The sequence below is a fragment of the Artemia sp. Qi Xiang Cuo genome, chromosome 8 (assembly GCF_049724085.1).
Source record: "Artemia sp. Qi Xiang Cuo chromosome 8, ASM4972408v1, whole genome shotgun sequence".
NCBI lineage: Eukaryota > Metazoa > Arthropoda > Branchiopoda > Anostraca > Artemiidae > Artemia > Artemia sp. Qi Xiang Cuo.
This window is the reverse complement of record NC_142801.1, coordinates 20,413,201-20,426,115: the sequence shown is the minus strand read 5'-3', so window position 1 is coordinate 20,426,115 and position 12,915 is coordinate 20,413,201. Positions and strand designations below refer to the sequence as shown.

The 12,915-nt window shown below is 36.2% G+C and overlaps 1 protein-coding gene across 2 annotated transcripts in view; it reads left to right on the top strand.

Moving 5' to 3' along the window:
• LOC148949227 (protein Aster-B-like) overlaps window positions 1-12,915 on the top strand; it is a 239,676-nt gene that overhangs the window by 64,582 nt on the left and 162,179 nt on the right. For both annotated transcript variants that reach the window (XM_089093279.1, XM_089093280.1), the window contains one exon: window positions 8,018-8,341. In XM_089093279.1, coding sequence (XP_088949405.1) covers window positions 8,018-8,341 — 324 coding nt within the window. The remainder of the gene's footprint in view (window positions 1-8,017; window positions 8,342-12,915) is intronic.

Below are 12,915 nucleotides of genomic sequence, written 5' to 3'. Positions count from 1 at the left end.
CCCCAAACCCATCCGATAAAAAAATTTGAGATAGCCATTACAAAAAAATAGTTCAAATATTAGATATCAAAAACTCCAGTGTCGACACAAACCACCAGGGCCCCGGAGCAGGCTTTGTAAGTTATACCCTGGGGGCATATATGGTTCTTATGGAAGGGATGCTCGTATAAACTTCAGACAGGGCTCATTTGATTGGAAATTGAAAGTTGTAGTTCACTTTTTAATAATCAAAAGGGATCAAAGGGCAGCTAGCCCCTTGCCCTTTTTCCCCAAATGCATCAGATAAAAATGTTAAGATAACCATTTTGTTAAAAATAGTTCAAGGGTCAGATAACAAAATTTCCTGTGTCGACACAACCCCCCAAGTCCTAGGGACAGGCGTTGTAAGTTGTGTCCTGGGGATGTACATGGTTCTTATGGAAGGGATGCTCGTATAAACTTCAGAGAGGGTTCATTTGATTGGAATGCAAAAGTTCTACTTCACCTTTTAAGAGTAAAAGAAGATCGGACGGCAACTAGCCCCCCCCCTCCACGCTCTTTTTCCCCAAATGTTTGAAATAAAAACTTTAGATAGCCATTTTTAAAAATAGTTAAAAGGTTAGATTTTAACTTACAACGCCTGTCCCCAGGGCCCGGGGGCAGGCGTTGTAAGTTATGCCCTAGGGGCATATATGGTTCTTATGGAAGGAATGCTAATATATACTTCAGAAAGGGCTAATTTATGTTAAAGTTCTTGTTCACTTTTTAAGAGTCAAAAGAGATCGAAGGGCAACTAGCCCCCCCCCCTCCACACTCATTTTTCCCAAATGCGTCAGGTAAAATTCTGAGATAGCAATTTTGTTAAAAATAGTTAAAAGGTGAGTTAACAAAACTCTGGTGTTTACAAAACCCCCAGGGCCCGGGAGGAGTCGTTATAAATTATGCCTTGGGGGCATTTATGTCTATTATGGAATGGATGCTCGTATAAACTTCAAAGAGTGCTCATTTAATTGGAAATTCAAAGTTCTAGTTCAATTTTAATGATCAAAAGAGATCCAAGGGCAACTGCCCTCCCCCTCCGTCCCCACGCCCTTTTCTCCCCAACCCATCCGATAAAAATTTTGAGATAACCATTTTTTTTTAAAAATAGTTCAAACATCTGATAGCAAAAACTCCGGTGTCGACACAAACCCCCAAGGTCCGGGGGTAGGCGTTGTAAATTATTCCCTAGAGACATATATGGTTTTTATAGAAGGGATGCTCATATAAACTTCAGAGAGAGCTCATTTGATTGGAGATTGAAAGTTTTAGTCCACTTTTTAAGAGTCAAAAGTGATCGGAGGGCAGTTAGCCTCCTCCCCATGCCTTTTTCCCCCAAATGCATCAGATCAAAATTTTGATATAGCCATTTTAAAAAAAATCTTCAAAGTTCAAATAACGAAAAATCCGGTGTCGAACCCCCCCCCCTCCCTTGGGCCCGGGGGCAGGCGTTGTAAGTTATGCCAAGGGGGCAAATATGGTTTTTTAGAAGGGATTTGCGTATAAACTTCAGAGAGGGCCTATTCGATTGAAAATTAAAAGTTCTAGTTCACCTTTTCCGAGTCAAAAGAGATCGGTGGGCAACTAGCCCCTCCGCCTCCGCGCCTTTTTCCCCCAAGCCCATCCGATAAAAATTTCGAGATGGTCAGTTTGTTAAAATAGTTCAAATATCAGATATTAAAACTCCTGGGTCGACACAACCCCCCAGGGCTCGAGGACAAGCGTTGTAAGTTATGCCGTGGGGGAATATATGATTCTTTTAGGTGCTCGTATAAACGTCAGAGAGGGCTCATTTGATTTAAAATTGAAATTTCTACTTTACTTTTATAGAGTCAAAAGAGATCGAAGGGCAATTAGCCCCCGCCCCCATACCCTTTTTTCCCCAAACTCATCTGATAAAGCTTTTGTAATAGCCATTTTGTTAAAAATAATTCAAACGTTAAATATTAAAAATTTCGAGGTAGACACAAACCCTGAGAGCCCGGGGGCACGCGTTTTGAGCCCTGCCCCGGGATATATAAGGTTTTTATGTAAGGAGAGGTCGTATGTTATTTTAATTTCTTGATTACGTTGCTTATTGTTACTTTGATACTTTCTTTACTTTTTTTACTTTGGTTATTGTTACTTTGATGCTGGTTTTTGATACTTTGATGAACATTTGATGTTGAAAAACAACTTTTATTTTGAAATAAGGAATTTACAAAAACTTGAAACTTTTTGCAATCAAAAACGAACAAAAATTAATTAAAAAACCTTCCGTAAAAGAAGTTTTTCAAAGAAAAGTAAAGACCATTTTAAACTTAAGTTGAGCAGATACAAATACCTGTAAACATTCAAATCCAGAACGACCAGAAATTACTATTAAAGAATAGATGAAAACCAAAACGAACAGAAACTAAATAAACAATCATAGCAAAAAAACATACAACAAGTAATAATATAAATGAATAAAAAACCTTAAATCGAGTAATGCTTAAATTGAATATGCAAATCAAGCTTAAAACGACAAGAAATTGTTTGCTATTGAAATATAAATGAAACCCAAAGCGAACAGATATTAAATAAAAATCAATGCAAATAAACATACAATATTCTAATATAAATGAATAAATAAATCTTAAAACGAGTGAAACTTAAATTGAATATGCAAATCAAGCTTGAAACGAACAAAAATCACTGCAAACAAGAGTTTGGATATTGCCTCCTTCTCTCACTGTAAATGTCTAAAACCTACTGCGTCATTGGCGCTTTACTGAAAATGAATTATATTACAAATATTTTCTTTTGTTCTTAATATTGTAAATAAATATCAAAATTACAGTAAAATTTTTGGGTTTGAATTTTAACAGGTATTTGTATCTGCTCAACTCAAGTTTAAAATGGCCTTTATTTTTCTTTGGAAAACTTCTTTCACGGAATATTTTTTTTTTTATTAACTATGCGTAAAGATGGTGTATACAACGAAGATGTACAGCGTAGATTAGCCAAGGTGCAGTGTGTTTTCTTCGCCGTTGAAGTTGAACAAAGTTCAGAGGAATAGGAAGATAAGTCTGCGGACTAGAATTAGAAAATTGGAAGTCATGGTAATGACAGTGATCAAGTGTGGCTTGGAAACTGGATGACGTATAAAGTTTGAGGAAGATCTATTAAATGTTTTTTAGAGGAATTTTTTAGTTATAGTTTTAGGGGCTCGTCTGACTGACGGTATGTCAAACAATAATAGTGATAGTGATAGTGATATATTTAATTAACAAAAAGTTTAAATACAAAAATCAATATGATTCACCCAAAGAAAAACGGTTTACGTAGGGTTAAACAGGTAAAAAAAAAAAAATAATACATACATGTAACATAATTAAAATAAACTATAATGAGAAAGAAATATAAAAAGAGAGAAAAGAAAAGAAAGAAAAAAAAATAAAGAATAATAATAATAGTACAGGGACAGCAACTACATACCATATTCATGTTGTGGGGTCGCACTCACAAACCAACAAGCAATTACAACTTAATTTAAATTAAATCAAATCAATGAGCTGTACAACAAATGTGGTTTGATCATACTTTCTAAAGCTATAATGAAAGAAAATTTAAGATGACTAAACTAGGTTTCAAGTTGAAGGATGATAGATTGCAAAAGAATATTCTATTCGGTCATCCGTACAGGGGCCGAACGAAAAGAAGGTCTCCCCCATATGGGGTTAGAAGAGGTCATAAGAAAGGATTTAAAGGGAAATATAACTTGATGGAAAAGGGTGAAGAGTGACGTTTTGAACAAATTGTAGTGGTGGAGAAACCTACGCTACTGTGTTGGCCTCAGGCTACTTGGGACTGCAATGAGTTGTTAATGGTGGTAGTGTTAAATGGCTATTGTGACAACTTTTCAATGAAGTACATGGCACGGACCCGATTTTTTTCTTGTTTTTTTTTCCTACAAATTTGGGTTTGCTTCTGATCATCGAAATAAGCCTTATTAGTAATGATCCACTGCTTATTTAGACGTTGAGTCTGAAAATATTGTTGTGTCATAGATAAATTTGTGTATTCACCATTTAGATCTTGTTCGGCCATACACCTAGATTTCTTGTAGAGTCATTTTTATTTCTTATAATAAACTGCAAGGGAAACTAGTTAAAAGCTATTGAAGGAGCTTGATCAGGGGGCAGGGGTCTTTAAGTAAAAAAAAAAGATAGGATAAAGATACTCCAGAGCCATTGATGGCGTATAGGGTGTTGATTCGACGTTTCAGGTTCTGGGTCTTTTTACAGGGACAGGTAGCAAGTCTGTTGCCCAATCTTAAAGTTCAGTCTTAAAGTTGAAAAAGGTTAAATGGCTTAAAATACGCGACTGAGGTTAGTCAAAGGTGTTTAGTGGCTTTTTATTTTAACTGAGATGTATGCAACACCCTTATCTCATTTGGCTCTTAGTTTGCCAATGATTTTCCTTTGAAAGGTAGAGGAATCAACTATAGAGAAGTCATATTAGGTCTGTTTTAGCATTCTAATCACAAAAAAGTACTTTTTTTCTAGTTTTCACATTTCGGGGGAGAGGGAGCGGGTGAAAGCTGAAACTTTGAAATTTCTACTTTTGTGCGAAAACGGGCATTTTATTATCGAAAGTTGTGTTTGAAAACCGGTCTGTTCAAACAAGGTCTCGCTCACTGTATATAAATAATAGACAGTAAGATCATTCCCTGTCTCAACCATTATACAAAGCCGGACCGAGATGCAAGTGCTCCGGAGAACTTATAAACATATGTGACATCAGATTATTTCACGGGTAGACAAGTCAGATTTCTCTTTAACGCGAAACTTGGCTTCACCTTTGTAGCACTAAATTTTAAAGAATTTAGTTTTAAATTAAATTAATTCCAATACATACAGGGTTTGTCCGGAAATTGATTGGACTAATTTTCTTTCCCCACCACTGTACTTCAGAGCATGCGCGCTCCGACTGGATTTGGTAGAGGGTTTTCGTAGCTAACAAACGAGCTGCTGGGCAGCTGTCTCCGAGCATCTGGAGAGTCAGGGCAGGCATTATTGCGTGACGTGTTTTCTGTGATTGGTGCAAGCCGAAAATGCAGCGTTCGTTAGAGCAGAGGTACGCGATTAAATTATTTGTGAAACTCGTTAAATCTGCAACAGAGACCTTTGATATGATCAAGCAGGCTTACCCAGATGTTGCTTTAGCAAGAAGTAGAGTGTTTCGGTGGCACCATGCCTTTTTGAAGGGCCGGGAAGAAATCACCGATGCAGAACGTGCTGGAAGACCTTCGACTTCAACAAAATCGACAATGTGACTTCTGTGCGCAAAGTTTTGGACCCAGACCGTCGACTAAGTATTTGTTTAATTGCCCAAATGCTAAATTTACCAAAATCTGTCGTTCATGACATTGTGAGGGTACATTTGAACATGTGCAAAATGTGCGCGAAGATGGTCCCAGAGATGCTCACTGACGACCAGAAATTGCGGCATGTGGAAGGGTGCCAAGAAAATTTGAACATGTGTCAAAAGAGACTCCCAATTTTCGAATAACGTAATCACAGGTGACAAGTGCTGGATCTTTGAGTATGATCCCAAGACAAAGAGGCAATGTTCTGAGTGGCACATTTCGGCGTCTCCTTGCCCAAAAAAGGCAAGAATGAGCAAATCCAATGTGAAAACAATGCTCGTTGTCTTTTTTGACGTCAAAGGCAACGTCCACCATGAATTGGTTCCTCCTCGACAAACCGCCAACGCCAAGTTTTATGTGGAAGTGCTCAAAAGACTCAAACAGCAGGGTCAATTGGGTCCGACAAGACATCACGGCCGACTGGAAGTTGCACCATGACAACGCCCGGCTCACACCGCCTTTCTCGTGAACAACTACCTGACCAAGGCTGGCATCCTAACGCTTCCGCAGCTGCCTTACAGCCCAGATGTGGCCCTCCGGTTTTTTTTTTATTGTTTCCTCGCCTGAAAAGGCTGTTGAAGGGCAAGCATTTTGAGGTGACAGAGGGGATCCAAGCAGCATGCACTGCTGCTCTCAAGGCTATTCTGGAAAATGAATACCGTGACGCCTTCAATGCTTGGAAATCGCGCTGGCAGCGCTGCATTGACGCAAAAGGAGCCTATTTTGAAACTTTTCAAACAATTGTAACGACTGACTCAACAAATGTTTTAAATTGACTTAGTCCTATTACTTTCTGGACAAACCCTGCATATAAAAATCGGTAATTACTAGTGCAATGTTATCATTAGATGTTTTTAGAATTTACAATTAGGTTTCGAAGTCTCGAGTTGGTTTCAAAGTCATTTGAGAAAGTTTATGCGAAAATACGTGTTCCAGGGTAATATACACATGACCGTTGATTGCTGATCGTGCGAATTTATGGGCGGAGCTTTTATAATCGACAAAGCTTGTAGTAGCCAAACATCATTGAGACGTGATCTTACTGTCTATTTTTATATACAGTGGTCTCGCTAGAGAAGCGAGGTCTGACTGTATCACCCGTATAGAATATATTTATTCACTATAATAGCCGGTGTTAACAAAAGCATGTCAATGTTAAAATAAAAGACGAAGCAAAGCAAGGATCAAGAAAAAAACAAAGCAACATCAAAAATTTAAATTAGCAAGTACTGCTTCAATGTCAAAAGATTAAAATAAATTATAAATAAAATTTATATTGTCAAGAGTCAGGTCACACGGTTTATGATTATAATAGGGACCATTTATTATACAGATTACACCAATCGAAAATATAATGGATATAAAAATGTATGATTGGATATAAATAAAAATATAATGTATATATGTATATAAAAGGGATATAAAAATAGAATGATTACACAATTAGCCTCATAGTAATTGCAAAAGGGGCGTCGGTGAATGGTTCCAATCTGTTTTCTAGTATATTTTTTATTCCCAAGATTTACTGGCTTTTCCAAAGTGCAATGAATTTTCTATAAACGTTTTGTAATATTTCCAAAATCTTCGAAAATTGGAGTTTTAGTATCAAAAGATTCCTATATATTACAGGCCGAGGAAATCGTACTCTTACAACGACTTTTTGTTAAAAATAATCTAAAAAACCTGACACTTCTGTCTAGAATATGTTTTATTGACATTCTAGTTGTGTACGAATTAAATGCAGTAGAGGTAAACAAAAAAAACTATCAAAGCTAAGATCAAAAGCTGCTTTTAACTCAAATTAAGTCCAATGCGAAAACATTATTGCAACATTTTCGGTAGAAAATTGTCAAAATTATTAGCTCTTCTTCAAAATAACCAAATAAGATTTTATTTTTCAAAAAGGATATCTGGCTCTAAAAGACCCGAATCAAAATAATAGTGAAACCAAAAAAGAATAAATTATCTAAAACCAATCAAATTAACTCGGAATATTTGAGTAAAAAACAGGAACAATTTATCAACATCGAGTATAGTTGGCTTTATAAATCAAAAATAATTATAAACAAATTATATAATTTATAGAAAAAGCGTAATGAGGGGAAGGGAACGTGTATTCGGTGACATTGAGAACAAAATGTTTCCTATATAATGTTTTTTTTCTGGGGGCTCTTGCTAAGTTAGAATGAGAGAGGCAAGGTTCACGGGGAGAAAAATTACAAAAACTAATTACAAAATTACGAAATTAAATAGCAAAAATTAAAATTACGAAAAAAATACAAATTGCAAAATTGAATTACAAAAAATAGAAAAATTAAAAAAAAATTTGTAGTATTTGTACAAAATTTTGTATTTAATTACATTGTATTTTATTTAATTGCAAAGTTTTTATAATTAAAAAAAAAACAGAAAAATTAAAATTATTGCGACAAGTATATGGCTTTCTCCTGTATTGAATAAAAAAAAAGAAAAACTAGGACAAGTGGATCTGGCATATTTTCGCTCATTTTATGAGATATGAAAAGTCGCACCGTTGTGAGTTGATTATAATATGTGACTTTTAACAAATGTAAAGAAGTCCATTTTTTATTTTCTTTTTTTTTTCAGGACACTTAGCTCTTCCAGTAAAAATGGGTTTACAACCAGCAGATCTGTGGATGAGGAGATGACATCATCTGTGAATCATACATGCATCGCAAGTCACCTATCCCTTATAGACATTCCTAACAGCATCCATAATTTACACAATTATTCACAACCAGATTTAATCGCGATAAACAATCTTCCTCTAATTAAGCCCAATGAAAGGAAAGTTGGACTCGGTGGTTTGAAAGGAGATTCAATAGAGGTGTTTGAAGGCACAAAGGAGTTGAAAGATGTTGGGAATAAAACAGTTATTGTTACGAATACACCCGCTACGCCGGATAGATCGTGAGTTTACCTTTCTCTCTCTCTCACACTCTCTATTGAGCCGCATCGCTCCTTACTTACAGTTCGCTACCCACGAACTGTTTGACATTTAAGGTAGCAATTGAGTTTAGTAGCTGATTTCGTATTAAATCAGGATTTAAGCTATTAATACTATAAGTCGTTAATACACATAGTTTCAGATTTGGTTTTAAAGTACATACAGTTTCAAGTCTCTCACGCATTTGCTCATTTGTGCCCCATTTTTCGTGTGACTTATGTAATATTTGAAAACGGATTGTATTCTCCTCAGTGGTGAATCAAGAATTTTGGGATGGAGCAAATGGGTGGATGAATAGAATTTTGTTAACTTCTTTTGTCTGGGAGAGAATTATGTAAATCAGAGGCAACGCAGTAGCGTTGCCTATAGTAAAGGCCATACGGCTCCAATGTTTTATTATTTATTTATTATTTATTTTTTTTCCCCAGAGGCACTTCATGTCGAAGGGGTCGTCGTAGAAACTTCAAAGAGGGCTCATTCGATTGGAAATCGAGAGTTCTAGTGCCCTTTTTAATAGTAAAAAATGATTGGAGGGCAACTAGCCCCCCCCCACGCCCGTATTTCCCCCGAACGCTTCCAATCAAAATTTAGAGATAATCATTTAGTTCAGCGTAGTTGATTTTCAGATTTAAAAGATCTTTTTGAGGATGATACTCCACAACAAACCTCAGGGGAAGGGTTTTAAGTTCAACCGTGGGGCCAAATACTGTTTTTATATAAGGTATTGTTATAGAAACGTCAAACAGGCTCATTCAATCGGAAATTCAAAGGGCTTGTGCCCTTTTTAATAGTCGAAAGTGATTGGAGGGCAACTAGCCCCCCCCACGCCCATCATTTCCCCATGCACATCCAATCAAAATTTTTAGATAACCATTTTGTTCAGCGTAGTTGATTTCCAGAGAGAAAATATGTTATTGAGGAGGACAATCCCTCACAACCCTCAGGACAAGGGTTTTAAGTTATGCCCTGGAGGCATATCAGGTTTTTATAGAAGGCGTTGTCGTAGAAACTTCAAAAAAGGCTCATTTGATTGGAAATTAAAAGGTATAGTGCCCTTTTCAATAGTCGAAAGTGATTGGAGGGCAAATAGACCCCCTTCCCACGCCCATCATTTACACGAACAACTACCATTGAATATGTGAGATATCCATTTTGTCCGACGTTGTTGATTTCCTGATAGAAAATATGTCTTTAAGGAGGACAATCCCCCATAACCGTCAGGGGAAGGGTCTTACGTTATACATTAGGGGCATATAAGGTTTTTATAGAAGGCGTTGTTGTAGATGCTTGAAAAAAAGCTCATTTAATTTGAAATTCAAAGGGTTAGTGCTCTTTTTAATCGTCGAAATTGATATGAGGACACCTTACCCGCCTCTCACGCTCACCTTTTCCCCAAACACACTCAATCAAAATTTTGAGACAGCCATTTTATTAAACGTGGTTTTATAAGTTCTGGAAATTAAGTGTTTGAGGATGACATCTCCCCCACAGCCCTCAGGGCAAGGGTTGTAATTTAAGGATTCTCCGAATCCTTCATATTATTTCTTATGCAAGGGATGCTCGTATAAACTTTAGAGAGGACTCATTTGATTGGAAATTGAAAGTTCTTGTTCACTTTTTAAGAGTCAAAAGAGATTGGAGGGCAATTAGCCCCCCCCCCTAACGTAGTCTAAAGCAATGTAATTTACTTAATTAACGCAAGATTGCGTTAATTATACTTGCTCCTAACGCAAGTTTATCGGATCAACCTATGTTATGCCCCCCCCTCCCCCTAAAAATATCCTGGATCCGCCCCTGGGTTTTCTAGTAGACAATACATCAAGTTACTTTGATTTTTGTGTAAGGGCACTATAACTTTTAATTTGTAATTCAAGGAACCCCGTTCCAAAGTTTATGCAACCACCTCTTCCACATGAAGTACCCCTGGAAAAATAAATAAGTATTAATTCATTGAACCCTTATGGCTCTTTACTTAGGTAACGCTATAGCATTGCTTCTGACCTAAAAAGTTGAGTATAAATTTGACATCCGTTTTTATGAATATCCGAAATTATCTGAGGGGAATATGTTTCGGGGAGCATATTCCACGGCTGGGAAATTTCTGCTGGGTGGAATTAAACACGGGGGAATTATCAGCAGGAGAAGAAAATGTTCTTGGAGGGGGGAGGAATTTCTCAGGGGGTGAGTTTTCCAAATTTTAATTATTCAGGGAGGGGACGACTAAACCTATTCGATAATATCCTAAATGTTACATCTGAAAGTAACGGGAATAAAGAATCAACGGAAATGTCAAAGATAGCATTTCAGGTTCCTTTAGACGGTTATTTTCGTTTCTTTGGAAAAAAGACATTTTCAAAAGACAAATTATTTTCATTTGTATTACTTTTTCTGTGGCTGGTCAATTATGCATGTGTGGGGGGAGACTTCTCCCCACCACTGTTCACGCTAAGGTTTCAGTTTTTATCTCAAGGATTAAAAATAAACACAATGCGATAAAAGTATAACTCAAAATAACATATAGAGAATAAAAAATGCACATAACACGGAACAATTAATCAAAATTGCATATTATGAGTTGAGGCTCGCCCAAATCATGGGCCAGGGGGCTCACAATTCCACAATCTATGAAAGCAATCCTGCAATACCTAAAAATATAAATTATTCTTGAGTATTTTAACGTCTTCCTCAACTCAAACGGTCCAACATTCTACAACCCAAAGAGTCTCTCTAATCTCCTAAATCGGGAACGGAGGAGATAAGTGAAGTTCCGCCCCGTATTGTCCAACCTCACCCTACCCCTCTCCTACTGTCTACGATAAAGTTTTCTTCTTTATGCCAACTACGCTGCCCCCACTCTAAAGACTTTAATAAGGTAAAGTTTTGTATGGGAAGAACATATAATAAATCTATTATAAAATACTTAAAATTACAGCCATACTTAAAATAAGGTTAAAATACATACTTTGCTATAAGTGCTAAATTTTTGTGGCACAAAAAATCCTAAAAATGTTCTAATTAAAACGACCCTGTTCTTTCTGTATCAACAAATGGAATAACCTAGCTACTGTTTTTAGAAGCTATTATTTCGATCCATCCATTGTTGCGTGAAAAAATCAGGTCTATAGCAAAGGCCATAAGGCTTCAATGTTTTTATTATTATTAATTAAAAAAAAACCTTACATAAAAATAAGTTTTCTAAGAAGAGTAAAGAGCCATATTGAACTCAGGACCAGCAGAATTTAATTCCTATTATAGTTGAAACTCAAAAAGACCAGAAATTACTGTTAAAGAATAAGCAAAAACCCGAACGAACAGAAATTAAAATTAACTATCTTACAAACATAAAGATAACCGGTGCAAACATAAATAAATGAATAAATATTATATGGCTTCAATGTTTTTTTATTATTTTCCCCCCAGAGCTGCTTTATATGCAAGGGTTAAAAATCCCATTTTGTTAAAAATAGTTGACAGGTTAAGTAACAAAACTCTGGCGTCATCAAAACCCCCCAGGGCCCAGGGGCAGGAAGGGATTATCGTATAAACTTCAGAGAGGGCTCATTTGAGTGGCAATTGTAAGTTCTAGTCCAGCTTTTAAGAGTCAAAATTGATCGAAGGGCAAATAACCCTCCCCCCCCCCACGCCTTTTTTCCCCACCCCTTCCTTTGAACTAATTCTGTTTATACCTGAAGGCCCCATAAGAGTTAGAACGTTTCGGTATTAACACACACCTATTAGGCATCTGCTCTCTTCCCTAACAAGGAAAGAAACAGAGAGTGTAAGGCAGTGGCGGATCTAGGGGAGGGGCGAGGGGTGCCTCCCTCCCTTACGTAGTCTAAAGGTAATCTAATTTACTTAATTAACGCAAGATTGTGTTAATTGAACTTGCTATTTTTTCAATCCATTCATTGTTGTCAATCGCTGTCCACAAGTTCTGCACGCTGTCCATTGTTCATATATAAGGTTTTTATCAAACAGGTAATCGTATATACTTTGAAAAAAGCCTCATTAAATTTAAATTGAAAGTTCTAGATCCGTTTTTTAAAGTCAAGAATAATCGGACATTAAGCACCCCCCCCCCCCATGCCATAAAAACTTGAAACTTTTTGCAATCAAAAACGAACAAAAATTAATTAAAAAAACTTTCTGAAAAATGAGTTTTTCAAGGAAAAGTAAAGGCCATTTTAGACTTAAGCTCAGGAGATACAAATACCTGTTAAAATTCAAACTCAAAACGACCAGAAATTACTATTAAAGAATAAATTAAACCAAAAACGAACAGAATAAAAAATCATAGCAAAAAACATACAACAAGTAATAATATAAAGGAATAAATAGATCTTAAAGCGAGTAATGCTTAGATTGAATATGAAAATCAAGCTTAAAACGAAAAAAAAAAAGTTTGCTATTAAAATGTAAATGACACTTAAAACGAACCGAAATTCAATAAACCATCAATGCAAACAAACATACATTAGATATTAATGTAAATGAATAACTAAATCCTAAAACGAGTGAAACTTAAATTGAATATGCA